General features: G+C 38.2%; 2 protein-coding genes and 1 long non-coding RNA gene across 3 annotated transcripts; 2 read left to right on the top strand and 1 right to left on the bottom strand.

Moving 5' to 3' along the window:
* Positions 1-8,134: 8,134 nt before the first annotated feature.
* On the bottom strand, positions 8,135-18,474 carry LOC107597838 (uncharacterized). Its single transcript, XR_001610498.1, has 4 exons — positions 18,364-18,474; positions 11,102-11,157; positions 9,626-9,733; positions 8,135-8,163 (listed from the first exon to the last, which is right to left on the bottom strand). It is a non-coding gene; the product is annotated as an uncharacterized lncRNA (long non-coding RNA).
* Positions 14,431-15,602, top strand: LOC107597837 (inward rectifier potassium channel 16-like). Its single transcript, XM_016289030.1, has one exon. It carries the CDS (start codon positions 14,431-14,433, stop codon positions 15,592-15,594), a length of 1,164 nt encoding a protein of 387 aa, XP_016144516.1. The 3' UTR covers positions 15,595-15,602.
* Positions 18,475-18,608: 134 nt separating the features above from the next.
* On the top strand, positions 18,609-23,504 carry LOC107597836 (inward rectifier potassium channel 2-like). The gene is made up of 2 exons (XM_016289028.1): positions 18,609-18,780; positions 21,558-23,504. Exon 2 carries the CDS (start codon positions 21,803-21,805, stop codon positions 23,084-23,086), a length of 1,284 nt encoding a protein of 427 aa, XP_016144514.1. The 5' UTR covers positions 18,609-18,780; positions 21,558-21,802; the 3' UTR covers positions 23,087-23,504.
* The last annotated feature ends 2,505 nt before the right edge of the window (positions 23,505-26,009 follow it).

The raw sequence follows: 26,009 nt of genomic DNA, 5'->3' as shown, positions 1-26,009 counted from the left end.
ATGTCATTAATTACTCACCCTCGTGTTGTTCCAAACCCGTAAGACCTTCGTTCATCTTCGGGACACAGTTTAAGATATTTTTGATGAAATCTGAGGGCTCTCTGACCCTCCCATAGACAGCAAGGTAACTACCATGTTCAAGGTCCAGAAAAGTACCAAGATGATTGACAAAGTAGTCCATGTGACATCAGGGGTTCAACTGTAAAGTTATGAAGCTACGAGAATACTTTTTTGCGCAAAGAAAACAAAAATAACGACTTCATTTATAAGTTAATAAGTTACCTTGCTGTCTATGGGAGGGTCAGAGAGCCCTCAGATTTAATCAAAAACATCTTAAATTGTGTTCCGAAGATGAACGAAGGTCTTACGGGTTTGGAACAACACGAGTAATTAATGACAGAATTTTCATTTTTGGGCGAACTATCCCTTTAAAGATGAAGAAGTATACAACAAGCAGTAAACCCACATCACTGTTTTGCCCACAGACGGCAGATTTGTTTATTTTATATGAAAAGCGACTGATAAAGTGTCCCACTTTCATTTTATCATAGACTTTAAAAATATTTATACAAATCAAGACCAAAGGTAAGAGTACTTGTCTTGACAACAAGTCAATACTTTACCATAGCTTTGAGGTTCTGTTGCATTGGAGGGGAATCTAAAATACAGAGGCAAAAATGTCTGACAGGCTAATGACATCTTTATGAAGACCTTTCAGTCTCTCTGTTGTCCTGGAGCCATTTAATTCAGTCACCACGAAACATAATCATGTGGATTTCAGCAGAGGAATGAGAGAATAAAAGACAGAAGGAAAGATAGAACATAGTGAGGGAAAGGGCTAAATCTGAAATATAACATGGAAAAAGCAGGTCTGAGATGGAAACATGCGTGTGGAGCCAAGCGGCCGGGGCAGGGCTGAGGTTGGGTGAAAAAGGGCCAGAGAAAAGTGGCTATTTCCCCTTGCTGTGCTCTATCAGATTAGCATCAATATACAGCCTCATCACCACTGACATGAGAACGCTTATGAAACTGAGATGCAAATGTGAGACTCCGAATGGAACAGACAGGCCTAGATAAATCCACAGCCAGATACATAAAAGGCATATACCAATGTCAGAAATTAACTTCATTATAAGAAGTGATATTTACAGCCTGGAATTGATTTTCAGGGACATATACATTTTTAAAAGAGTTCCATCATCATTTACTCACTCATCAGAGTCAATCCACACCCATACAAACAAGTAACAAATTGTTATGAGTTAGATCTTATCAATGAACTTACCAGCTAGAATGATTCAATCACCGATTCGGTTATCAAACTCAGTTCTGACTAAACAATCCAGTTGCAGCAGTTAACAGCTAACTGTTAACTGCTGTTTTCTTGTTTGAGAGAAACAGCACAAAATTTTGGTCTGTTTCACATATAAAGTTTTCTTATGATTTCAGAAAACCTGGAATTAAGTTGGAAGTACCTGCATGGACCAATCTTGGTGCTTTTGTGTCCTTTTTGAAGCTTGGAAAGCTTTCATCCACGATTATTACAAAAACAAGGGTACAAGAATGAGTAAATTACCATTTTCATTTCTGGGTGAACTACCCGCTTAATGGAAAACAGAAAGAAAGAGCAGATAAAGACAAAAAGATAAAGTTCTTATTTGCATAAAACATTCACAACCATTTACAACTTATTTGTACGATGTCATTTAAAATCTGAATGAAAACATTAGCCTACTTGGACTGCTGCACTAGGAATTATGTAAGGTCCTTCTCTAGAAGCACAGGCATTAATGAGTCTGTTTCAGGTCATCTGTGTTTCTCCTAATGGTTCACATGTGAGACAAACTAATGACCCACAGTGAACCAGGACACACACAACCAGTGTGTTCTGTAGACAGGGTGGCCCACAGGGTCCCTGCAGTGGTACAATCGTTTGTTTGTTTGTTTGTTTGTTTGCTGCTTTGCTTGAAGGAAGACATTTAAACGGGGGATGCTTTCTGAACCATTGGACACCAAATACCTTGAATAGATCGAAAGACATGAACACACTTACTCATACGCACGCACAGGCATTTAAAAACCTTAGGAGAATGAGACAAGCAGCATATGTGACCCTGGACCATAAAACCAGTCATAAGGGTCAATTTTTCGAAATTGAGATTTATACATCAACTGAGAGCTGAATAAATAAGCTTTCCATTGATGTATGGTTTGTTAGGATAGGACCATATTTGGCCGAGATAGAGATACACCCTGGAATCTGAGGGTGCAAAAAAATCTAAATACTGAGAAAATCGCCTTTAAAGTTGTCCAAATGAAGTTCTTAGCAATGCATATTACTAATAAAAAATGAAGTTTTAATATATTTACGGTAGGAAATTTACAAAATATATTCATGGAACATGATCTTTACTTAATATCCTAATGACTTTTGGCATAAAAGAAAAATCAATAATTTTGGCCCATACAATGTTTTTTTGGCTATTGCTACAAATATACCCCAGCGACTTAAGACTGGTTTTGTGGTCCAGGGTCACATATCATTACTGCGTACCATGGTCACAGAGCAAACATCACACAAAACCATTGTACAGTGTCAGGTTCAAATGCACTTTGAAAGGACAAAACTAACTGTAACGTACTGAGCACATGATCTTATGGACCCCAGTCTTTTGAACAGTGGTGAATGTATTTTTATGCTTATTAGGGTATCAAGCTGTAAGGTTAGCAACACGTTAACTGATTAAGCAAAGTTAAAAGCCTTTATTAATACCACAGTGGCTGCTTTGTGTATGGGGTCAGAAGGCGAAACATAAAGCCAGGGAAACTCACAAATTCAATTTTGTTTCATTGAAAGCATGTGCACATCCAGGACCTTGATGACAGTCCAGCCTACTCTGTAAAACAGAAAAGATCTGCAGTTAAAATAGAAGTGGCGAATAGTTAGATGGAGACATTGAGTCTCTCAGGTATGTTCTTCATTTAGTTTTTCCTTATTGAATGTTGCACCTCACATTACAGAATTAAAATAGCTTGCGACTGTCCTTTTATGTCCACTGTACAATGCTGTTCAAGTTTGGGGTCAGTTGGGGTCACTTTTCAGCTAGGATGCATTAAATTGCTCAAATGTACCAAATGCACTGTTTTACTGTATTTTTGATTAAATAAATGCAGCCTTGGTGAGCATAATAGACATATAAATTGACTTTGAGATTCTTTGAGATATTATTTGGATACATATATAATGAAGTTATTACAGGATGAATGTACTAAGAGACCACATTGAAGTAAATTAATTTGCAGAATAGACGAGGACCCATACTATGCTATTGAACTACTGAATGACTCAACTAATTTCAAGAACAATGGTTAACAAAAGATTGTCACAGAGAATTGGATTGGGCAGAACAACACTAAATGACAATACAGTTTCTCTACCTATATTACCTATGATCTTACAGAAATCATTTACACACAAAAATGCAATTAAATTTTCAACATTTACTCACCCTCATGTTATCTCAAACGCTGATGTCACTGATGCCAATCATCATTTCTTTCTCACATAAAACTACTGTATGGTTTTAGAAGATTTGGAATATAGTGCATAAGTCATATCAGTACCTTTATTATCCCTTTTAGTAATTTCTGAAGCTTTACAGCCATCGGTAACCATTTTTAGACAAAAGAATAGCATCAAACACTTCTTCTGCATTCTGTTAAAGAAAGAAAATCAAGTGGTTCGGAACTATGAGAGGTTAGTAAACTTTCATTTTTGGGTGAATTATCACTTTCAGTCATCTGTCCTCTATACTGTATACTCTAAAAATAACTTTAATAACTGAATCCAAGAGATGCATTTTTAAGAAAACACCTTATTGTGAATCTACACATCTACAGTACAGTACATGTACATTTCTAATTAGACCATTGATAATTTATAGATCATTTTTATTTGAGCCAGCATGGAAAAGTTACGGTGGCTGAACAGTAATCTCCTGTTTCCATTTCATTAAGTGTGCCTGTAGGCACAAAACAGCAGCAACCTGTCCAAACTGTTTATAAGTTAAGCTAACCTATTTCTTTCTCAAGCTCAAGCAAGAAAGAGATATAATGATCCTGAACAGAACAAAGTGATGTGGCCTAGAGAGACCCTTTTGTCTCATTTTGAGGTACTTTTGAGATAAAGTTTACTCTCCTTTGTATCGGTAAACTCATTTTTTAGAGCACTTGACAGATGAACAATATTCCTGTAAGTCATGGATTTTTCATACTCTCTCTTTCTGAGTTGCTTACGTTACAGGTTTTATTTTACTTTAGGCCATTTTTGTTACTTGTATTTGTGCGTACCCAAATCAAATATGAGTTGCTTGTTTATACTGACGCGTATGTTTACATTGGACTTAAAGGAACAATTCACTCAAAAATTGTCATAAGTTACTAACCCTCATGTCATTCAATTGTTCTTCTATACTTTGCGTAATGTTTATAGTGCTCTTTAACACACAACAAAAAGTGTGTGATGATTTATACGCCAAAAAAGCACCATAAAATTAGTTCACACACCCCATTTGCTATATTCCAAATGCACTCAAGCAATATGACAGAGGTATGTTAGGGGCAGACCAAAATTTAAGTAATTCATTTTGCTAACTATACCAAGCCAAACAAAGCCAATGAATCAAGCCCCATTCACACAAAGCTATATTAGCACCCACACCAATAGACGATAACGTCTTGTTTATTATAAGCACATGCTGCAACTATGTCGTCTGCCACTTTAAATAATCGAGCTCTCTAAAGTTGGATGGATTCTGATTGGCTGTCAATGTTTTTATTGTTCACCAGCTGGGAAAAAATAGTGGTTTCCAATGATATTTTTCATCTGTGTCACCATTATAGCTTTGGTGTGGACATCTGTTTTCTCATAAAATTAGGACGTTTATTAAAACTTTACAATTATAGGTACAGTTTAGGCCCTTTAGAATTTTTGCTTAAAAGAAAGTATAATGTGTGCAACTTGACTTTTTGATTATGCATATATAATAACTAAATTAGTTTAGAATTTAAAAGAGAATGCTACAGTGACCATGTGTTAACGTGATAAACATGCAATCATTATTTGGACAGTATGTGAGGGGCGTAACATTTCCGTCACACGCTTGAGGTATTCGGCCAATCACAACGCACTGGATAGCTGGCCAATCAGAGCACACCTCGCTTTTTCAGACCGATGAGCTTTGTAAAAATCGACACATTTCAAAAAGGCGGGGCATAGTGGAGAAACAATAATGTACAGTATGTGGAAAATAATGTGTTTTTTTAACTTTAAACCGCATAAACACAATTCATTACACCAAATACACAAAATAATGTTCTTTTTAGCAGCATCATATGACCCCTTTAAGCACTCAAAGAAATCACTTGACAGACATTGTCGCTATGGCTTTAAGCTCGTCACACACTCAAAAAGCGCATGTGAATTTTCTCCAGCATAGGTACAGGTGGGCTGGTTCTCTATCACACACATTTACCCAATCCAGCCTCTACGAGTTTGTGTGCAGTCCTGCACTCAGGTGGAAACTTCAAAGCACGCTACACTCTCACAGCAACAGACACAGAGCAGGTAGGCACCATCCACATTCTTAGTCTGTTTATTTATTCACCAGAAAGGGCAAATCACAGCTGTCCTGTGAGAAGAAATAACAGTGTTTGTGAGAACAATGCTTGTAGATCATGACAAATTACTTGAGTTAAAATTATTGTAAACCTAAATTACACAGATCCAGAATCTTAAAGGGATAGTTCACCCAAAAATTTTAATTTGATGTTTATCTGCTTACCATCCAAGATGTAGGTGACTTTGTTTCTTCAGTAGAACACAAACAAAGATTTTTAACTCAAACCGTTGCAGTCCGTCAGTCTTATAATGGAAGTGAATGGAAATCACGGCTTTAAGAGTAAAAAAAAAGATACACAAACAAAACCAAATTAAACCGTGTCTCGTGACGATACATTGATGTGTAAAGACACGAAACGATCGGTCTGTGCAAGAAACTAAACAGTATTTATATAATTTTTTACCTCTGATGCACTGCAATGTCTGAACTGTCCTGAGCGCGTCCTGAGCGCCACCTATCTCTCAAATGGACCGTTGACACTATCTACAATCTCAATTAGGAGTGTCGATGGTCCATTTGAGAGATAGGTGGCGGTAATGCACTTATAAGTCTGCGATCCGCCGTAAAGCAAGAAGAAGACGCATCACGCGCCGGCTGTCGAGGACGCGCTCAGGACAGTTCAGACATTGCAGTGCATCAGAGGTAAAAAAAACCCTATATAAATACCGTTCAGTTTCTTGCACAGACCGATCATTTCGTGTATTTACACATCAATGTATCGTTACGAGCCGCAGGGTTTAATTTGGTTTTGTTTTGGGGTGAACTATCCCTTTAAGTGTTAAGTTTGCATGGGTGTTTTTTTAAAGGACACAGGGTGGACAACAATTTGAGTCTAGTCCTAAAGATCAGTCATCCGCCTCCCAAGTTATTCCCATGCTATTCCTTGTTTCCTGTTGCTGTCAGACACAGATCAGAAAAGAGGCATGTGAGAAGCGATAAACCTATTCTGCTAAGTTTTAAGGCGTTAGAGGAAGGGCTGAGCCAGGATATGGGTGACACTCGAGCTGCTTTGGGGAGGACAAGTCTCAAGCTTTAAATGGGTGCGCAAAAGGTGTCTGAGAGAGCATGCTGTAATCTAAGAAAACAATGGACTCAAATGACCCACAAATACAATAAAAGTATTTTTTCCATCTACTCTGTTTCATAATTAAAGATAGATTTAAATGTTATAAATTAACCACAAATATTATTTGTCGAACATTATTAGTGATGTATGAATTGAGCCATTAAGAATTTGTTACAAGCGAAAATGCATGCCGCTCAACTTGTATATACTGTCTTAGGGAATTTTCTTGGAACGTCTAAACAGCTGACACAGCACAAAACTCAATGTTGCATAAATATTCCATGCTAATTTGTTTCTATTAATCTTAAACTTACAAAGTACTGTTGTCACGTATTCCAGGGACATTAAAAATGTCAACATCTCTGTTTTTGATGTGTGCTTCGGGGCAAAGATTAACGGAGCTTGGCTAACATGGTACTCATGCTAGTAATAAAGTAGCACTTTAAGCATATTGTAATGCAGGAAAGTCCTTACAAGGTGACAGCTTAGTCCTCATCTCAATTCCTCTTTAATCTCTGTGATTTAACTAACATGACTGTGAAAACAATTCAATAAACCAAAGTGCACCACACCTGTAACCTGCACATGCCATCTTCCAAGATCTTTGCACAGATTAAAAGCTTTACATAACATTAAACTTTGCTCAACACAGTCTGGTGCTCTGATCCACAGGAGCTTGTGATGGAACGGGTTAAACATTAGCCAAATAAAGTGCCTCTAACTTCCTGGGAACCAAGAAATTGAAGGTCATCATTATGGGTGAGACAGGGCCTAGGGCAAAGAAGTTCTGCTCCCCACATACCGGGTGGTTTCGTGCGACTGAACACTGTGTATCTGTATGGACGTTATTTGCTTTAAGTGGGCATGTAATGGTCTTGTAAAGCCCTCGAGCAGTGCAGGAAACATAGCAGAGGTAAGCTGTACTAGGACTTTGACATTCAGAACATTGCCATATGTCCCACATGAGCAGTTTAGCTGATTGTGAGTGAAAGAATCAATCTGAAAGGAGTAAAAGACACAAGCGCCCATTTAGAAGACAATGAAATATGAACACGTCCTGTCGCACTTCTGAAGAAACTGCATTTCTGAATTCTTTAGACTAGTATACTTCAGCGTGATATTGACTGGGTTTCTAATGATCTGTCTAAACTCAAAGCAATGTGCTCCCTGACAGTCAAAAATTTGCAGACCAGAGACACTATCATTGATGCAGGCAGCATTTCAATATTTAGTACACAAAGAAATTTATCTCTGAATTACTGTGTCGGTCAGGTCAAAACAAAAAACAAAGCAAAGAAGGGGCATGTTTAGCTTTCAAAGACACAAACTTGTGCCACAATGATTTTTTATAAAACACTGGCATCCTTTACCTGACCACATGATCTGGTACCGTTGTTTGTCTTGAGAAACGGTCATCTGAAGGACAGGGCAGAATTACACCATTTTAGTATGCATTTTGTTTAAATCTTTGTGACTTCCATTCACATTGTTTGACACAAGAAGTAGCCTGTACAGTAAATTGAGAAAATGTTTACGCAAGTGCAAAATTCAGTTTTTGAGAAGCTGGTTCTGTTTCCTCAGGAACTTGACCACCAACTGATTCATCATTATATGAAATTGTGACTGTGCATTAAAGGGATAGTTCACCCAAAAATGAAAAGTACTGTATGTCATCATTTACTCACCCTTGTGTCATGGCATGACCATTTGAATGCAATTACACTGAAGAGGGACTTACGCTTTCCAGTTTAAAAAAGGATGCAAAAGGAGCACAGAACATTAGAAAATTAACCAGGGCATTCTTCAGAATTTTTCTCTTTATATTCTGCAGAAGAAAGAATGTCATGCAGGTTGAAAAGGACGTGAGGGTGGGCTCATGATGACAGAATGTTTGAGGTGTACTATTTTAGGGCTCTAAACTGTGAAAAATCACCCTGGAGTCAGTACTAATTGAGTAATCTAAAGAGGCCATTGTAAATGCCTTTGCAAAGATTCTTTGTGGGACACAGTACAGGGTTTATGCATGATGATTGTCATTAAGAAATATTTGACATGACGGGATTTGATGATGTGTGTAATTTGGAACGTTCATGATACAGATACTGCTTTGTGAGTCAATCTGATGCTCTAAACATCACAACATGGGCTAAAAACAGACTGTAAAACTCACAGGTCAGTAGTCATGCTTTCAAGTTTACTATCAAATAAACCCATGGCTCAACACAATCAATTCTTTATGGTTAGCAATTTGGGCAAATGTACACTGAAAAATCTAAATCATAAATTGTAACCTGTTTTGGTGGTCACACATGCACAATGGCCATGAAATGTCACTTTTTTTGGAGCAAGACTGCAAAAGTATGATGTGAAATGTAATTTTTTAAGGTATTTTTTTATTAGTTTAATATGTGGAGAAAACTATAAGTATCCATTGGTAGGATGATTGCACGTTTCACATATAAGGACTGAAGCAATAACTATATAATAGCAAATAAATAGTGGAAATTGAGTTTGCACAGCTGCAATTGCATTAACATAAGGCAATCTGCACTGTTTTTTCACACAAATATTGGGAGACAAAACCACAGGGCCTCTTCTGTTTGTATCCAATAGTTGACGAGAACAGATAATTGGATGATGGACTATTTCACTTGATTACAGAAATATCAATCCATAATCTGGTTAAAACATGCATGGCTCTGTGTCCAGAGGAAATGGACACCAGTTCAGCCAGTTAGCTTAGTGGAACCTGCAGCCCAGTATGGCTGGGTGGGGGTAGCAATAAGTGGAGAAGATGCTTACAGTGGTCTGGCCATAATAGATTAGTCTACTGTCAAAGGTTCTCCCGATGGGAAGCTTCCATTCCCTTTTCATTTACCTTCTCAGGGCGTTGCAGTTCAGAGATGCTTCCTTTAATGGTTAATGGAGAAAGCACAGGACTCCAACCAGATAACAGCTACTTGCTATCCTGGCTGAGCCACTCACCCTGCAGTAAGAAAACAGAGCTCTTTTATCAGTGCGGAAATCAGCTAATGTTTTCTGAAGAACAAAGATCATTTAAGTAATACTTTACTAAAAATGAACATTCTGTGGTCATTTACTTATCCTCATGTTGGTCCGAACCCATATGACTTTGCTACAATTGTGAAACAAATAGAGAAATTCTGAATAATATCCTAGTCACTGATTTAATTACAATAAAGTTGGTCTCAAGCTTTAAAACTTCAAAAAGGATGCACAAACACCATGGAAGTATCATAAAAGTAGTCTATACAAGCACTATATTCCTAATTTTCTTAAAGGTGCAATATGTAAGATTTTTTTATTAAAATATCCAAAAACTACTAGAACGGTGTTATATATTTTGCTGACTTGTGTACTTACATTATCTCAAATGTTTCAAAGAATGTTTAAATCCAGAGAAATAAGCAATTTCAACTAGTGACACGGACCGTATTTATAGTGTCATTGTGTCGCCTGCCAATGACGTCATACACCCTCGATTTCCGGTTTTGTTTTGTAGAAAACATGGAAACACCAAAGACGCTTTAATATGTTGTGAGTTTTATTAGACAGGTGACGACCGCACAGAGTAGCATTATAACAGAACTTTCAAACGTATCTAGTATGATAAAACAGCGCTGCTTTACCCCACATACGCACGACCGGAAGGAGCAGAAGCTCTAAAGTGTGGCATAATAAAAGCTCCACTGCTTTTGAGCCATGTGTCACTCTCGTCTCTCATTAGCAATTGCTTCAGCGGCCTCGTTTCGCTTCGACGGCTTTCCGCCTCACTCTGCTTCATACTGCGATGTTAATAAATCTTTAATACATTAGCTCATCCATGAGCATGATTTCTGCCTGAGTCCCATCGGATTGAGTCGGCTGTGGGGATGAAGACGACAACTCCCATGATTCCACACTCAGTCACGGCGTCATCAAACTACTACGCCTTTGTTTCTTTATTTGTTTTGAATACACACCCTCTAGCGGTGAAAACTTACATATTGTACCTTTAAATCATATCATAGCGTTGTGTGAGAAATGTGCCAAAATGTAAATTTTTGTTATTCAACAACTAGTTTTGGGTGAGCTATTCCATAAAGAGGAGTCAATTTGACCAAAACGTAAATATTAGCTGGAACCACAGAAAACTGACAGAAAACAAATTACATTCCTAAAACTTAAAAGCTGAATGTTGGCAATGTGAAGCGCCATAAAAACCCCTTGTACTTCTGTAATATAAAGTATTTGTGAAAGTGGATATTCATCAAGACAAAACTTGTAGGGCAAGACTTTATGTTATCCATCAGGAATGGATTATATCATGAAAAGTGGATGTTACAGTACATACCAGAACGGAGGTGGTTGGAGGTCAAGGATTGAAATAAGAGGTACTGGGGACATCAGCTGAAAAGGAAAGTTGTGGCAAAGCAGATTATTACATTTTGATATAATAACACAAAAAATTTTGTTTTGAATAACATGCAAAATTCTTTAATTTGAAATTATTTAATGTCAATTTAAATGTACATTTCTACACCCCTGAAGAATCTCTTTCTGAAGAGTCTTTTTGAAAGCTTCACAGTAGCAAATCACAAAATTAGTGGAGGTGAGACAACACAGCTAATGATGAATGAACAGCACAGGATTTAAATTACACTCAGAATTTACAGTAAATTTCGTATAAGCACATGTAAGAATTACTCAGCAAACCAAAGCCAAACTTATCAAAAGAAAGGAACTAAAAAAGGCAACCGAGAATTTAAGATATTAGATTTCTCTATGCACAACTGCTACACAATGCGGTTACGTTTCTAAGAATCCCACAAACTGGAAAGATTACAATGGTTTGTTGCAATGAGGATTGCATCTCCAGGCAACCAATCTATTATGATAAACTGTATTGACACTGGGCAAATGGAACTCTGAAATTTTTTTTTACCAATGATAAACATTCCCAGATTGCCATCTTAAAATAGAACTGGGAAGCCAAAAAGTACCAGTCAAACCAACATCCGAAAAAAATTCTGATGAAACACATGAATAAAGTTCTAACAAAAAAAATCAACCACTGGAAAAAATATAGAACAATTTCTCTCTTCTTCTTTCTATTACTTTCTATTATTTCCACAGTATGGCCTATTCGTTGGTTCGTGTCCATAGACAAGTAACAGAGACAAACAAAAGTAAGATAATTCCATTTTTCACTGACGGTAAATGCAAATTAAAAAGTAGCAAGAAAATGCAAAAGCCAGTGCCTGTTGAGTTGAAGGTCACATGGCCCCCAGACAACAATACTTTCAAGGGAACATGCCAGCATTTCATTCATTTGTTTTATACTTGGAAATGTACACACCACACAGGAAAGTGACAGTGGAAACTGAATTCCTCATCTAAAATAGTGTGTTCCCTTAACACTGAAAAACACTCCATTTATGCGGTGTTCTTGGATGGAGGCTATGTTTCCAGTGCTCAGCTGGAAGTAAATCCTTTGATAAAGGACAGGGACAAATTTAAATCAAAGACGCCAGGAATACATGCTAAGACAAGGAACATGAAGTGCGTGAGGAGTAATTATAAGACGTTGCTATCATGGTGGTGTGGAAAACTTCATAATTTTTGTGCGTCTATGTGGTTAAGCGGAGAATGTCTGTGAGAAAGCATGTGGTTGTGTGTGTTTTTTTTTTTTACCATGGGCAAAGTTAGTTTGGTCATCATTACCAGCAAATATGCAACAAACGATTATTTTGATAATCGATTAACCTAACGATTATTAGACTGATTAATCGACTAATCATCGATCATTTCGCTGATTAAACACGGTTTGACCAGACCTGCACCCGCGGGACCCAACACAACAGGGTGCGGTGCTGGACAACTCTTGATGGGCGAGGGCGAGTGCGGGCGGAAAGAGACTTGTGTGTGTGCGGGATGCGGGAGAATAATATGATTCACGGGACTCCTGCAAAATAGAAATTATCTAAACATAAAATGTCTAAAATATATAAATTGTTATTTATGTGTTGCACAAAAGCAAAAAGAACAGCTAATAACATTAAAATGATTAACGCGCAAGCTAGGCAGTTTCTATTTATAACATGTGTTTAAAGGGTTACACAATGTAGCCAATCACAGACTCAGCTGTTGATTTCTGGAACGCAATGGCCAATCAGAGGGCGCAAACAGAAATGATGTTCAAAAACAGACAGAACAGTCTACCTTTATACACGGGCCATGAAGTGTCTAGACCTGTTCCAGAACATCTGTTTGCATAACTAAATTCTGTGCAAGCATTTTAAGTTATAGCTAGCATTTTATTACAGGGAAAATATAGTAACACGTCTTGACTTGAGAGGGTAAGTCAGCTGTTGTCCTATAGAACTATATACATGTAATAGGCCTACTGTATGTATTTAACACCAGGTCTCAGCCACAAAGCCAGATTTTATCTCTCAGTGAGATTCTTCCTTTCCCTTCTCCTTCTGACACCCGGACTTTAGACTCTTAAGCAGGGCACAATGTGGATTATGTCAAAAGATCCGGTCTCTGTTCTGGTCCAGCATTCCATATGGTGTCCCCAAGTCAAGCTTGTGTTAAGTCATCTCCATAAAATGGCCAAGCCACTGACCGCAACACTTTTCTTGTTCCACACATCACCACCCAGCCTTAAAGTTGGCCCTAACACAACCCGTGGTGCTTATGACCAAGAGGCAAAGTATGGTAGTGTTTACAAAATATGTTCTCGTAAAGGTTTGCAATTACTACATTTAGCAGCAATGTACTAAAACACAATACCACACTGCGGGTAAGACGTTTTACTTCTTATATCAACAAGAACAACCAATTCAAGCCACACTTTACAAGATAATATGATGCAGTGTTTACTGATAAACCAAAACAAACAAAAAAAGCCAACCTTCCTTTTTTATTAAGCCACTTGAAAAATTAAGCTATTTCACAAAATATATATCTAAATAAATATCTATGTATAAAAGGACTTCTGATAGATATTTTTTAACCAAAATCCCTTGAACTGTCAGTTGCATACGCAATTTGGATTTCCCTGAACGTACATGGAATACAACATTACAATACAAATGCCACCATAACAGCGTAAATAAAACTCTGCAAAGAAACAGTTCACCAAGTGCACCCAGCAACCATCAAACCATGTTTTTGTTCTGTGTTTTGTGTAAGCACTGTAAGACGTATCATACATCTCCAGTACTGACAAATCCTCCAAAGGCATCATTAAGATTTCTGTCAATATCCTTAATGTCCTTGTATATTGATTTATCGTTTGTGATAAGATTTATGGACACCCTGAGGGTCCATGCTTTATTTTTTTCTGTCTTATTTTCTCAGCATAACAAAAGTTGTTTTCTCATGATCTTATGACAAAAAATGTGTTTGTTGCTCACCATTTCTCTGGTCAGCCACAAAAATCATTTAACCGGCATCTGTCAAATCTGTTCTATAACTGTGTAGACATCTAGTCCCTCGAGTTGGCTGTAAATGAAACTGATCCCATGTTCAAGAAGTTTTTTTTTTTTGCATGGATGTAAAAATCTGTCTGTCTATTCAAGATGCAACAGTGCATGTATGTGTAAAATTAAGTGCTGTATTACAGGTACCTTTGAATCTGACTGTGCATTTATCTCTTCTCTAGACTGAGGCAGCATGAACTCGGGCACAGTACAGTATTCCGGAGTGAAGTGCAGTGACGAAAATCCTAGTGTGCTTACAGACGACGAGTATAACTCCAAGAAGAAAAGATACGTGAAAAAAGATGGGAGCTGTAACATGGTTGTGCAGCACGTTCCAGAGGAGTGGCTTCTCTGGATCACTGACATCTTCACCACCCTGGTGGAGATCCGCTGGAGGGTCATGTTCTTGACATTTGCCCTCTCCTACATTTTATCATGGCTCTTTTTTGGAATTTTGTTCTGGATCATTGCATTGACCCACGGCGATATGAAAGACCCCAACAAAGAGCCATGTGTTTATGAGGTTCGAAGTTTTACAGCTGCATTTCTATTCTCATTAGAGACCCAGACCACCATTGGTTATGGCTTTCGGGGGATGTCTGAGAACTGCATGATCGCCATCATCGTAGTTACCATCCAAGATGTCATCAGTGTCTTCATTGACACTTTTGTCATCGGCATCGCAGTCGCCAAGATGGCATCTGCCCGTAAGAGAGCCCAAACGGTTGGATTCAGCAACTGTGCCCTGATCAGCTTACGTGACGGTCACCTATGCCTGTCGTGGCGGGTCGGGGACTTCCGAAGGAACCACATGGTAGAAGGTACAGCACATGCACAGCTGGTACGGCACCTGGCACACAGCACAGGAAAAGTTAACGTTACACACAAAGACCTCAACATTGAAGAGAACAACATCGTCCTGGCCACCCCAACAACCATAGTTCATAAAATCAGCCCTGGTAGTCCTCTATACAAGGTGAGCTTGAAGGACCTGAGGAAGGAGAACTTTGAGCTGGTGGTCTCTTTCACCTATACAGACGACTGCACGGGCATCCTTCACCAGACACGCACATCCTATACTCCAAGTGAGATTCTGTGGGGCCAGCACTTTCAGGAGATGATCAGGGTTTCCCGCAGGAACTACAGAGTGGACTACGCCCTGTTCAACCACACAGTTAAAGTCCTGGTCCCAGAATTAAGCGCAGAGGAGTATGACCTAAAGATGTGCTCTCAACAGCCAAAACACAAACCACTCCACATAAGTTCTCCAACGGCAGCTGTGGAATTGGTTAATGAGAATAGTCTTGAGGCAGAAAAAGCATCCACCAGCAGTGCTGTCCAAGAACACGAGCTATAACCGTAGACTTGATACATCCTGACTCTGCTATAGCACTTTGAAATCAGGCTTCCTCAAAGGGCATCACTATAAGAAATAGCCTAGCGCACTTATAGTTAGATTTAGACATAAAGGTGTGCTGTCAGTTAACAGGAAGATCTTAAAAATCCCTTCTAACACAGACAGTATCCTGGACTAGTACTGGAATATCACATTAAAGCCCTGTAGGCATTTTGGCTTTGATGAGAATCCAGTTAGAGCACTAAATTCAAAATAATATAAAAGTTTAGTTTAATTAGTATTTTATTTTTTTTATGTATATCTATGTGGCATTAAGCAGCCTTGCACAAACTAAGTATCACTTTATCACTGATGTCACAGATTTGATGGACATTACAGACTCTTCTTCAATGACCTTGAAGGTTCTTTGATATCCCGAGATGTAAAAAAGGACCTCCTTGATTAAATTATGAACCCAAACCTTCAACCTACTTAAGAGGCAATGGATCAATTATAATGACAGTGACGTTAACCGGACCAAACTGTCAGTCAGTGTGTCTCTTTGGCATTAGCTGAGTAAGTGCAGAACACTGTTCCACCTTATTGTGCAGAGTGGTTAACCTTACCGTCCAAAAAACTAATAAAATATTTTGGAAACAGAGCTCCAGTGGCAATTTTCAATATTTACACAGCATGCATCCAATTCCCTTAAGGACAATCTAATGGTTGATAAATGAAAGTTTAGATTTCATTGTGCAATGTATGACTGTTAAAAGACCTCTCCGCCTGCAACCAAACAATTCTAAAATATTGGACATCATATTTTAATATAAATTTATACATTTTAATACTTATGATATAATATATTAAACAGTTTGTATATATATATATATATATATACAATTATTTTTTTTAGAGAATTTTTTATAAATGTTTATTTGATACATATATACACACATATAAAAATCACATTTTAAAATTGTTAAACCATACACTGATGTTATCCCCTTGACCACATCCAATACAGGTGCATCTCAATAAATTAGTTAATTTCAGTAATTCAACTCAAATTGTTAAACTCGTGTATTAAATAAATTCAATGCACACAGACTGAAGTAGTTTAAGTCTTTGGTTCTTAGCACTTTGGACCACTGGGCAACAGTCCAGTTCTTCTTCTATTTAGCCCAGGTAAGACGCCTCTGATGTTGTCTTTTGTTCAGGAGTGGCTTAACAAGAGGAATATGACAATTGCAGCCAACTTCCTTGACACGTCTGTGTGTGGTGGCTCTTGATGCCTTGACCCCAGCCTCAGTCCATTCCTTGTGAAGTTCACTCAAATTTCTTGAATCGATTTTGCTTGACAATCCTCATAAGGAGTTCTCTCGGTTGGTTGCAAAATTAACTTTTCCACAACATTCTAATTTATTGAGATGCACCTGTAATTTGGCATGACAAAAAAAGTTCAGGATGTCCTCTTCAAAACAGACCAGGACTCAAAACAGTGGCATGTATGGTCTCAGAGATATTAACAAAAAACATATGTCTACTACAGTGAATAAAACTGCTGGGTCCCAGGAGGTTTTCCTGGGAAAGTGAAGTCTCCAGCCCTCCACCTTGTGGTTAGATGCAGTGCTGTCCAAGCATTGCCTCAAATTAGGCTGAAAGGTAAACAGAGGCCTGACAGCTCATGCACCACGTTTCGCCTATAAATAGTCTGTATTATTTATAGACTTGAACAAGAAAGTAACTAAAATAAGCACTCTGCAACAGCTTCACAAATAAAAGTTTAACACGGCTCATTAGTTATGATAAGTAAGCAGTGTGTGACACGCAGCAGCCAGGAAGGGCAAAGGCCTGTGGAACACTTACTGCTGGGTTTTCATTGGACCACTTATAAAGAGAAGGAGAAACATTCCTCTGATTGAACGTTCACAATGGTCTTGAATTACTGATTCCCAACAATACAATGTACAGTCATTATATAAGATGCTGGAAGACAAACAAAATTATCTTTATGATCTTTAAAATTAGTCCTGTGGAAATGCAAACAACAGACCCTATACTATTTGTTGATCACATTTCATAATAGCAAAACCCAGAATAGCACGTATTACTTCACTGGCATATTCCCAGACTAAAGGCCACAACAGTATCTCACGTTAAATTATGTTATGCAGTATTTGTTTATTGAAATAAAATATCTTCATCTTCAATCTTTAAAGAATTGTCTGGAGCCTGATAAATGACATTCACATTGACTTTGGACTCACTATCAACAAATGAGACATAATGTGTGATTCCTATAGTATACGTGTTGAGAAGAAATACGCAACGTTACCATAAACCACAAACTAAGCTTTAAATTCTATTTTATTTCAGGAAATGGACGTTTCAGGAAATGTTCATTCTTTAACACTTGGCCGTATTAACGTTACTCGTAGTTAAATATCTGAGGTCAGTGTGAGAAATACACCATTTTATTCAGTGTACTTTACTTTTCAGTTACTAAAGTACTTTACTTTTCCTCACTCACAAACACGGGTCGCCAACTGTCGTTTTAAATCACGTTGCGATTATATTTATGACTTGTAAACAGATTATGAGCGAATGTTTTGTCGAAGTAACGTAACGTCAGACAGTGAGAAAAATCGTACTGTTGCTATGGTTACCTCCTCAGGCGAACGCGGCGTGTTTGTCAGCTCATTGTGACTAACTTGTAATGTCACTGTGGTGAAAAGGTTGTTTAAAAACTCTGCTGACACATATGCATACTTTTGAAAGAATGCATACTTTTAGACACCCACAAGCTTTTGTTTTGGGTTCCTTCGGCGGGATTCAAGCCTTAATTTGCAAGCCGCTGTGGGTCCGCGTTTCACTTGCTCTCCAGGCTGCTGAGGAGGATTGTTTTATCCGCGCGTGAAACTCTCCCTCTCTCATCGGATTGGCGGTTTTCAGAGAGGGGGCGTGGCTAGCTGTTGCGTCTTGTTTAAATGGGTTTGAAGCCTAGAAGGAACAGCACATGAGTTACCGCACGCCGCAAACAAGAGGAGAAACGTGGAGATTTTTGTTCTTATACTTCATATCAAATACTATTAATACGTTACGTGGAGAGAACAAGATCAATGAGAAGACAGTCTGGATAGTAAAACCATTCGTGGGATATTTTTATATATGATAACTTTTTCGTGTTCATTTACAAATGACTAGGTAAGGTCGCACATATATTTGCTGACATATTTTATGCAACTGTAAATAAACTCGTACTCTTTGACGATATGAACTGTTTTGTGCTATACATTTTATTTGAGAATACTGTGGCTCAGATGTTGCTCTTTCAGTGCACAAGAGACTTTTAGTGGAGTTCTCGGTTATATTTGACTTTTGATAGCAGATAGTCTAATTTAATAAAGCATAGTTTGAGAACATTGTTGAGCTCTCTATTGAAAGTTTATAGTAGACACATGATATCAGTAAAAAAAACGAGAAGCACAGTCTCAGTTTGAGCTCCATTTAATATTATTGCTGTCTAAGTGATTACTCTTATGGGATGGTAACGAGTTATTTATTTAAAAAATATGTCTGACTCTCATGTGCATGACACTTCAATGAAACATGTGAATGTGTTCAATATTTTTTTTATTTTCTCTGAAGACAAATGCACAAGGTGACACAGCATCCTGAATTTCGTATTACTTTATGCATGTAGACTATTAAGTGGTCATTCAAAAGAAAGAAACTGTGAAAAAAGATTAAGGGAATGTCTTTTCCTCCAACACCTGTTGACTTCTCCATATACCTCTCTGTATAACAGATTTGCCTTATAAAAGGAACATATGGGGTTTAGTACTGCATTATTTGCATTGTTGCATGCAACACGTGAGGTTAAATATTATATAGCGTATTATTGTTCTTAGTTGTCTTTTCTATTGAACTCAATGTTGCTAAGTATGCATTTGTCTAATATATTTGGAGCACAGCTGTGCTCAGCAGTTGTCAGGCGTCAGTCGCACAGATCCTCTTTTATGCCCTAAACACTCAGAGACTTTCAATTGGCAGCTAAATTGGTGCTTAGCTTGTTTGTCAGGTCTATGCACGCCACATAGTGTAAACTGTTAACGGTTATAATAGGGCAAAAGGAATTTCCCTAAAATATGCAACCATATTTTTGGAATATTAATCCTAGTTAGATCACTCAAAAGAATGTAGACTTTTATGTAACATTTTCCATTGGTCCTCACTGGTCCACGCCATCAAAATAAACATCTTTCCTAGATATAAACACTGCCATATTATGTTTCATGTAAGAAATAATGGCATCTATCAACCTGCTCTTTATCTGAATGTCTGTGGGGGCCACATGTGAAAAACATGTCTTTAGCAAAAACCAAAAGAAAATAAACAGCTTACTTTTGTTTTAGATGGCAGAAATGTCCTTACTAGTATATATGATAAAAAAGTAATTTCTGTTTAAATACACATTTTCTCAGGTTCTTTCCGTCTTACTCGCTTGCTGTCTTTTTCTTTCTCAAATCGTGCATCTGCTAAATAAGATCAAATGGGACCTTTTTTCAGTTATGGTTGCTAAGAACATTGAGGGCAGAATAGGAGCTTTAATGAGTAGTGTTTTAGCCCTCCCCGGGGAATTGTCACAGGGCTGTCATTATACTGCTGAGAGAGAAGATGAGGTCCCAGAGGACAAGCTCTCAAGTCAACAAGCCTCGTCTCAGTCCCTGCTCTGCACCCTACTGCAAACCATTCTTAGCTTGTTTTTACCTTTGCTGATGTTTAAGCAATAGTTCAGAATGCTATGTACATTGAGACAGTATTTGAAGAGGTTGGACACAAGAATAAATTTGATCAGAATGCATGCTGTTCTCCATCGACTAAATGAGTTCTCTTTCCTTGTTTGACTCTTAAAATGTCAAAAATCCTTTAGGGAACAGGTCTTATTTTATAGCGCTGTACTTTCATGGAAAAGATCAGCTTTTTACCTGGAATACCTGTGATGACCTTTTTGTGATGATTTGTGAATATCCTGTCATTTTATTATTGTTCAGTACACTAAAAATAGATAACATGTTAAATATACAGAGGATACTGTGAAGGTTTTGAGTAAAGCTTTCAGGAACCCACTGTTGGTGTTTTTGCCCATTTAAATTAGTCCATAGGTAATAGACATACGTGACTGAACAAAACAATTTTCCATTCACCCATACCCTGATTAGCACAGTATGTGAAAATGGGTATTATTAATGGCACTGTGGGCAAGTACACTATATGGGAGAAAGCATAAACAGACAGGTTGGCATGGCATTATCAAGTGCTGTGCTGCACTGCCTGGTAAAATGTCATTGTATTCAAGAAATGACTAAAATAAACTGACACAGGTGTTGGTAACTGAGATTGAAATTGACATGATATAAAAACACAAGAAAATTAAGTGAAATTAAGAATTATCTTCCACAACATATGGACAACAAAACTGATGATCCATAATAAAAAAATAAGTTGAAAAAAATCTCACATTTAAACAAGAAACTATTTGCTTCATGGCCTCATTTCACAGCCTCACTGATGATTTAGAGAAGTCCAACTTGGGTTCTGTTATTTTGTCCATTTTGAGTGAAGTCTTGTTGGCTAACACTGCTGTTTTTTTCCCTAAGTCCGAAAGGAATGGTCAGGGTGCTCTAAAGTTTCAAAGTATGAGTTTTTGATTAAGCACATACCATGCATCAAAGTTATTGGTATTTCATGTGATACTAAATTCAGAGGGAAATGTTAACATTATGATATAATCAGTGTACAAATTTATCAGTTCAAGCTGAGACTAGCATGAGAATTATGTGCATCACGTTTGGTCTCAGAGACTCGTGTGCTGTTAGATCCAAAAATTCAGTTCAGAGAATGTTCATGTTAAGAGAATGTTGAGTTTACAGTCTCAGCCAATTAATGTTAACGTGTATCTTGTTTCTTGTTTCTGATAGGACATTTGATCAATGATATCACCAGAGCAGATGAGAACCGAGTGATTGCCCCATCCTTGGCCCTTTCTGTCAATCAAAGGTCCAACTGGAGCAAAGAGACGCCTCCTGCGTCCGGCTCTGAACAAACCCATTTCCTGCTTGTGTTGGTCCCCGTGAGTGTTTCAAAACTGTTTCTCCAACGCTTTTTCCAGAAACTAAGACTGTTTTCCAAAGCAGAAACAGCACAGACCTCCCAGACTGAGGTGATGGGAAGTGTGCGGGCCAACCGCTACAGCATCGTGTCATCAGAGGAGGACGGTATGAAGTTGGCCACTGCTGCGGTGCCAAATGGGTACGGTAACGGGAAGGGTAAAGTCCATACCCGTCACCAGACCCAGAGCAGGTTTGTCAAGAAAGACGGACACTGCAACGTGCAGTTCATCAACGTCAGCGAGAAGAGCCAGCGTTACCTGGCCGACATCTTCACCACGTGCGTGGACATTCGCTGGCGATGGATGTTCGTTATCTTCTGCTTGGCCTTCCTGCTGTCGTGGCTGTTTTTTGGATGTATCTTCTGGCTGGTTGCAATATTCCACGGAGACCTGGATAACGACGGGCCCAAGTGTGTCTCCAACGTTAGCACCTTCACGGCTGCCTTTCTCTTCTCAATCGAGACACAGACCACTATCGGCTACGGATATCGCTATGTTACAGACGAGTGCCCCATCGCTGTGTTCATGGTTGTATTTCAGAGCATAGTCGGCTGCATCATTGACGCCTTCATCATCGGTGCTGTCATGGCTAAGATGGCAAAGCCCAAGAAGCGGAATGAGACTCTGGTGTTCAGCCACAATGCTACGGTGGCCATGAGGGACAATAAGCTGTGTCTGATGTGGAGGGTGGGCAACTTGCGCAAAAGCCACCTGGTAGAGGCCCACGTTCGAGCTCAACTCCTTAGATCTCGCACCACAGCTGAAGGAGAGTATATCCCTCTAGACCAGATGGACATTGACGTGGGCTTTGACAGTGGTATTGACCGCATCTTCTTGGTGTCACCGATCACCATCGTCCATGAGATCGACGAGGACAGCCCTTTCTATGACATGAGCAAACAGGAAATGGAGAACTCTGACTTTGAAATCGTAGTTATCCTGGAGGGCATGGTGGAGGCCACGGCCATGACCACCCAATGCCGCAGCTCCTACGTGGCCAGTGAGATCCTGTGGGGACACCGATTTGAGCCTGTCCTCTTCGAGGAGAAAAACTATTACAAAGTAGACTACTCTCGCTTTCACAAGACCTACGAAGTGCCCAGCACCCCCCTGTGCAGCGCGAGGGACCTTGCTGAGAAAAAATATATCCTATCCAACTCAAATTCTTTTTGCTATGAGAATGAGGTGGCCCTTTCAAACAAAGAGGAGAAAGAGGAAGGGACCGGGGATAGCCTGGGCCCTGGCGGGACAAACACAGACACTAGCTCAGACTCTGACCACAGCCAGGCCACCGTTCCCTTAGAACCGCGGCCTCTACGGCGGGAATCTGAAATATGACTGTGCAGAACTAGCGGAAAGGTTTTACAGACACCTCTTAATACAGGCACATTGAGCTGAACTGAGCCCCTCGGCGAGGCAGACTCAAGCTAACGGTACAGTTACGAGGAGGAATCGACAGAGAAACTGTACAAGAGTGTTCTTACGAGTATGCATGGTTAAATAAAACACAGCATAGAGGCACTGCACAGCTAGTGAAGAATGCACATCAAGGGAGAAGGAGAGAGAAAGAGAGAGTTCCCCATTTAGGTGACACTACCTTTTTAGACCGTTGCTTCTGAATGACATGAAGCCGAGAGGATGTAACTGGTTTCAAAACTTGAAAATGAGCAGGCATGTGTCCATGTGCAGTTGTTCAACGATGTAAGTATGATTCGAGCTCAGACCAATATTTTCATTCAGCCTTTTACTCATGCTGCTACCAAAGTTGATAATATTGTGGAAAATTCAGATATTAAGTTCTGTCAATTGAATTGAAAAATAAAATAAATGCTTAATATTAACAATATTAAAATTAAAATAATAATAGTTCTTAGAAATAGAATTATACAAATCAGAAAAAAACAGCCAGGAGTGTTAGTCAATGTCTTAGGTATCATTAAAAAATCCTGTTCCTACCATCTAGTTAATTATTCCATCATCCCCTCGTTTCCTTTCTATTTAAATCCACTAGCCTTCATGTGAGGCTTCGGGTATTTCTGGAACAATCTTGTTTAGGTGTGTGGGTTTAGGTGTGTGACCTCTATTTGGGAATACAGACAACTTGGTGTCTGCTCTTAAAAATAAAAAAAAAGACATTAAGTTGGAAGCCCTCCATAGTACATTTCAGGTTATCTGAAGGTTTAAATCCACTAGCCTTCATGTGAGGCTTCGGGTATTTCTGGAACAATCTTGTTTAGGTGTGTGGGTTTAGGTGTGTGACCTCTATTTGGGAATACAGACAACTTGGTGTCTGCTCTTAAAAATAAAAAAAAAAGACATTAAGTTGGAAGCCCTCCATAGTACATTTCAGGTTATCTGAAGGGAGAAATGCACAGGAACATGCCTGTTTATTGCAATATATATATCGGACAGGGTCTTTAGATCAGTATCAGAATGAGAATCACAGTCGTCATGTCCGCATGGACAAAGAGTGAACGTGTTAATGAATGTCTTTTTACAAGTGCTGCTATGTTGCATATTATAGAGTTTTAGACTTAAACCAAAGAGTATTCAAAGTGATCTTTCATAAAGAATGCATCAAATTCTTTTATTAGACGTAGGACAATAGGACAAGTCATGACGTGGAATAAAAAATATATATTTGTAAGTGAAAAGAAATGGTTTTTGTTTGTTTACTCACATATATGGTTTATTTTTGTTGATTATTTTCTTATTCAAAGCCAAATGTGTATAAGACAAAGACTATGAATAACAAAGCCCATTGGAAATAAGAGCTACAGGTTAGCCTACCTTATTTTCAAACCCTCATTTCCATCCCATAACTTCATTCAGTGTTACCGTAGTTTAGTGCTACATGAGTGTTTGGGTTGGAAAATGTTGCTAGAAAACCTTTAGATTTAAGGTTCTATTTGCATGGATTACATATAGTTTCATTTACAGACTGCGTGAGTGTATATTGGCCGAATGGTTTGGGTTCTATTGGAAAGAAACAGGACAGAAAACAGAATCCACTCTCCCTTCTGACTTTAAACCTCTCTAATAATTAATTATTTCTCAATCAACTCTAACCTCTCGTCTTGCCTGACAAACTGCAATACAACCCTAATGACTTGTTTGGCAGGTGTACCAAGGACTGGGTATGTAGACTGAGATCATGGTACTGTGATCCAATGACAATCAGAACACAGAATCTGAGCTCAGAACCGCACTTGCACACAAAATGTGCTCCTGAGATATCACTTGACGTTTGATTGTGATGTCTTAACGTGTCTCCTCTCACCCTTGCTTTTTCTTAAATACCTGAAGTAACCCAAAATAGCCACTAGAGCATGTTCTTTGGAAAGCTCTATAAAAGGAGACAATAAAATTAGGGGCTATTTATTTTGAAAATGCTGCGTGTTATGCAGCTGTGTTAAACATACAAAAGAGTATAAATTGCTATCAATGCTGTGTCGTCCATAGCTTTTCTTTTTTTGTTTTTGGCATGTCATTTTTTTAAGAGACACTTGATGAACAGCCAAATACGCAGTGCACCTGGTTCTCACCGGGCTACTGTTGGCTCGTTCGAAGAAAATGCTCCTTTTAATGACTGTGGGTCTATAGGCAGTGTTTCTTTCTCTCTGTTGTAAATATCCCCATATTTTATGCAGTCGTTTTTGTATCAGTCTTCCCTATTGTACTGAAAGAAAACAATGGAATGTACAGATTTTTATATTATGATTAATATTATTGTTGTTCTTATTATAATAATTATTATTGTACATGCTATTTTATTTCATTTTTCAATAAAACGAGATTGAATGGTCAAAAGTCACTGTGTTCCTTGGGTAACTTGGATTGGTAAATTCTTTAAATAAACATTGGAAACACTGGAAAGTATAATATTTTTTAAAGCCATCCTAAAAATACACATTCTCTAATTTATTGATGTTTCTTCATTTTTATTTACTTTTATTTAAAAAAAAATTATGTTTGTTATATTATGGTAACATTAAAACTGTCTTTTTATGCTACTTTTAGAATGCATTTATACATAAATTACCTTGTTTTACCTTGTACCAGGCCCAGATTTTTAATCTTATAATTAATTATGATAAATATAAATAAATAAAATAATACGATCATTTCGGTACTTATTGTCTAAAAATGATTTCAATAATTTTTTATTGAAATCATTTTCAAATGCTAGCTTAAATTACACTTAACAAGACAAAAAAATCAGCCATATTATTTCAAAAATGTAATTTCCACCACAGAATGT

The sequence above is a fragment of the Sinocyclocheilus grahami genome, unplaced genomic scaffold (assembly GCF_001515645.1).
Source record: "Sinocyclocheilus grahami isolate Dianchi unplaced genomic scaffold, SAMN03320097.WGS_v1.1 scaffold238.1, whole genome shotgun sequence".
Lineage (NCBI taxonomy): Eukaryota > Metazoa > Chordata > Actinopteri > Cypriniformes > Cyprinidae > Sinocyclocheilus > Sinocyclocheilus grahami.
This window is presented reverse-complemented; position numbering and strand designations above follow the sequence as displayed.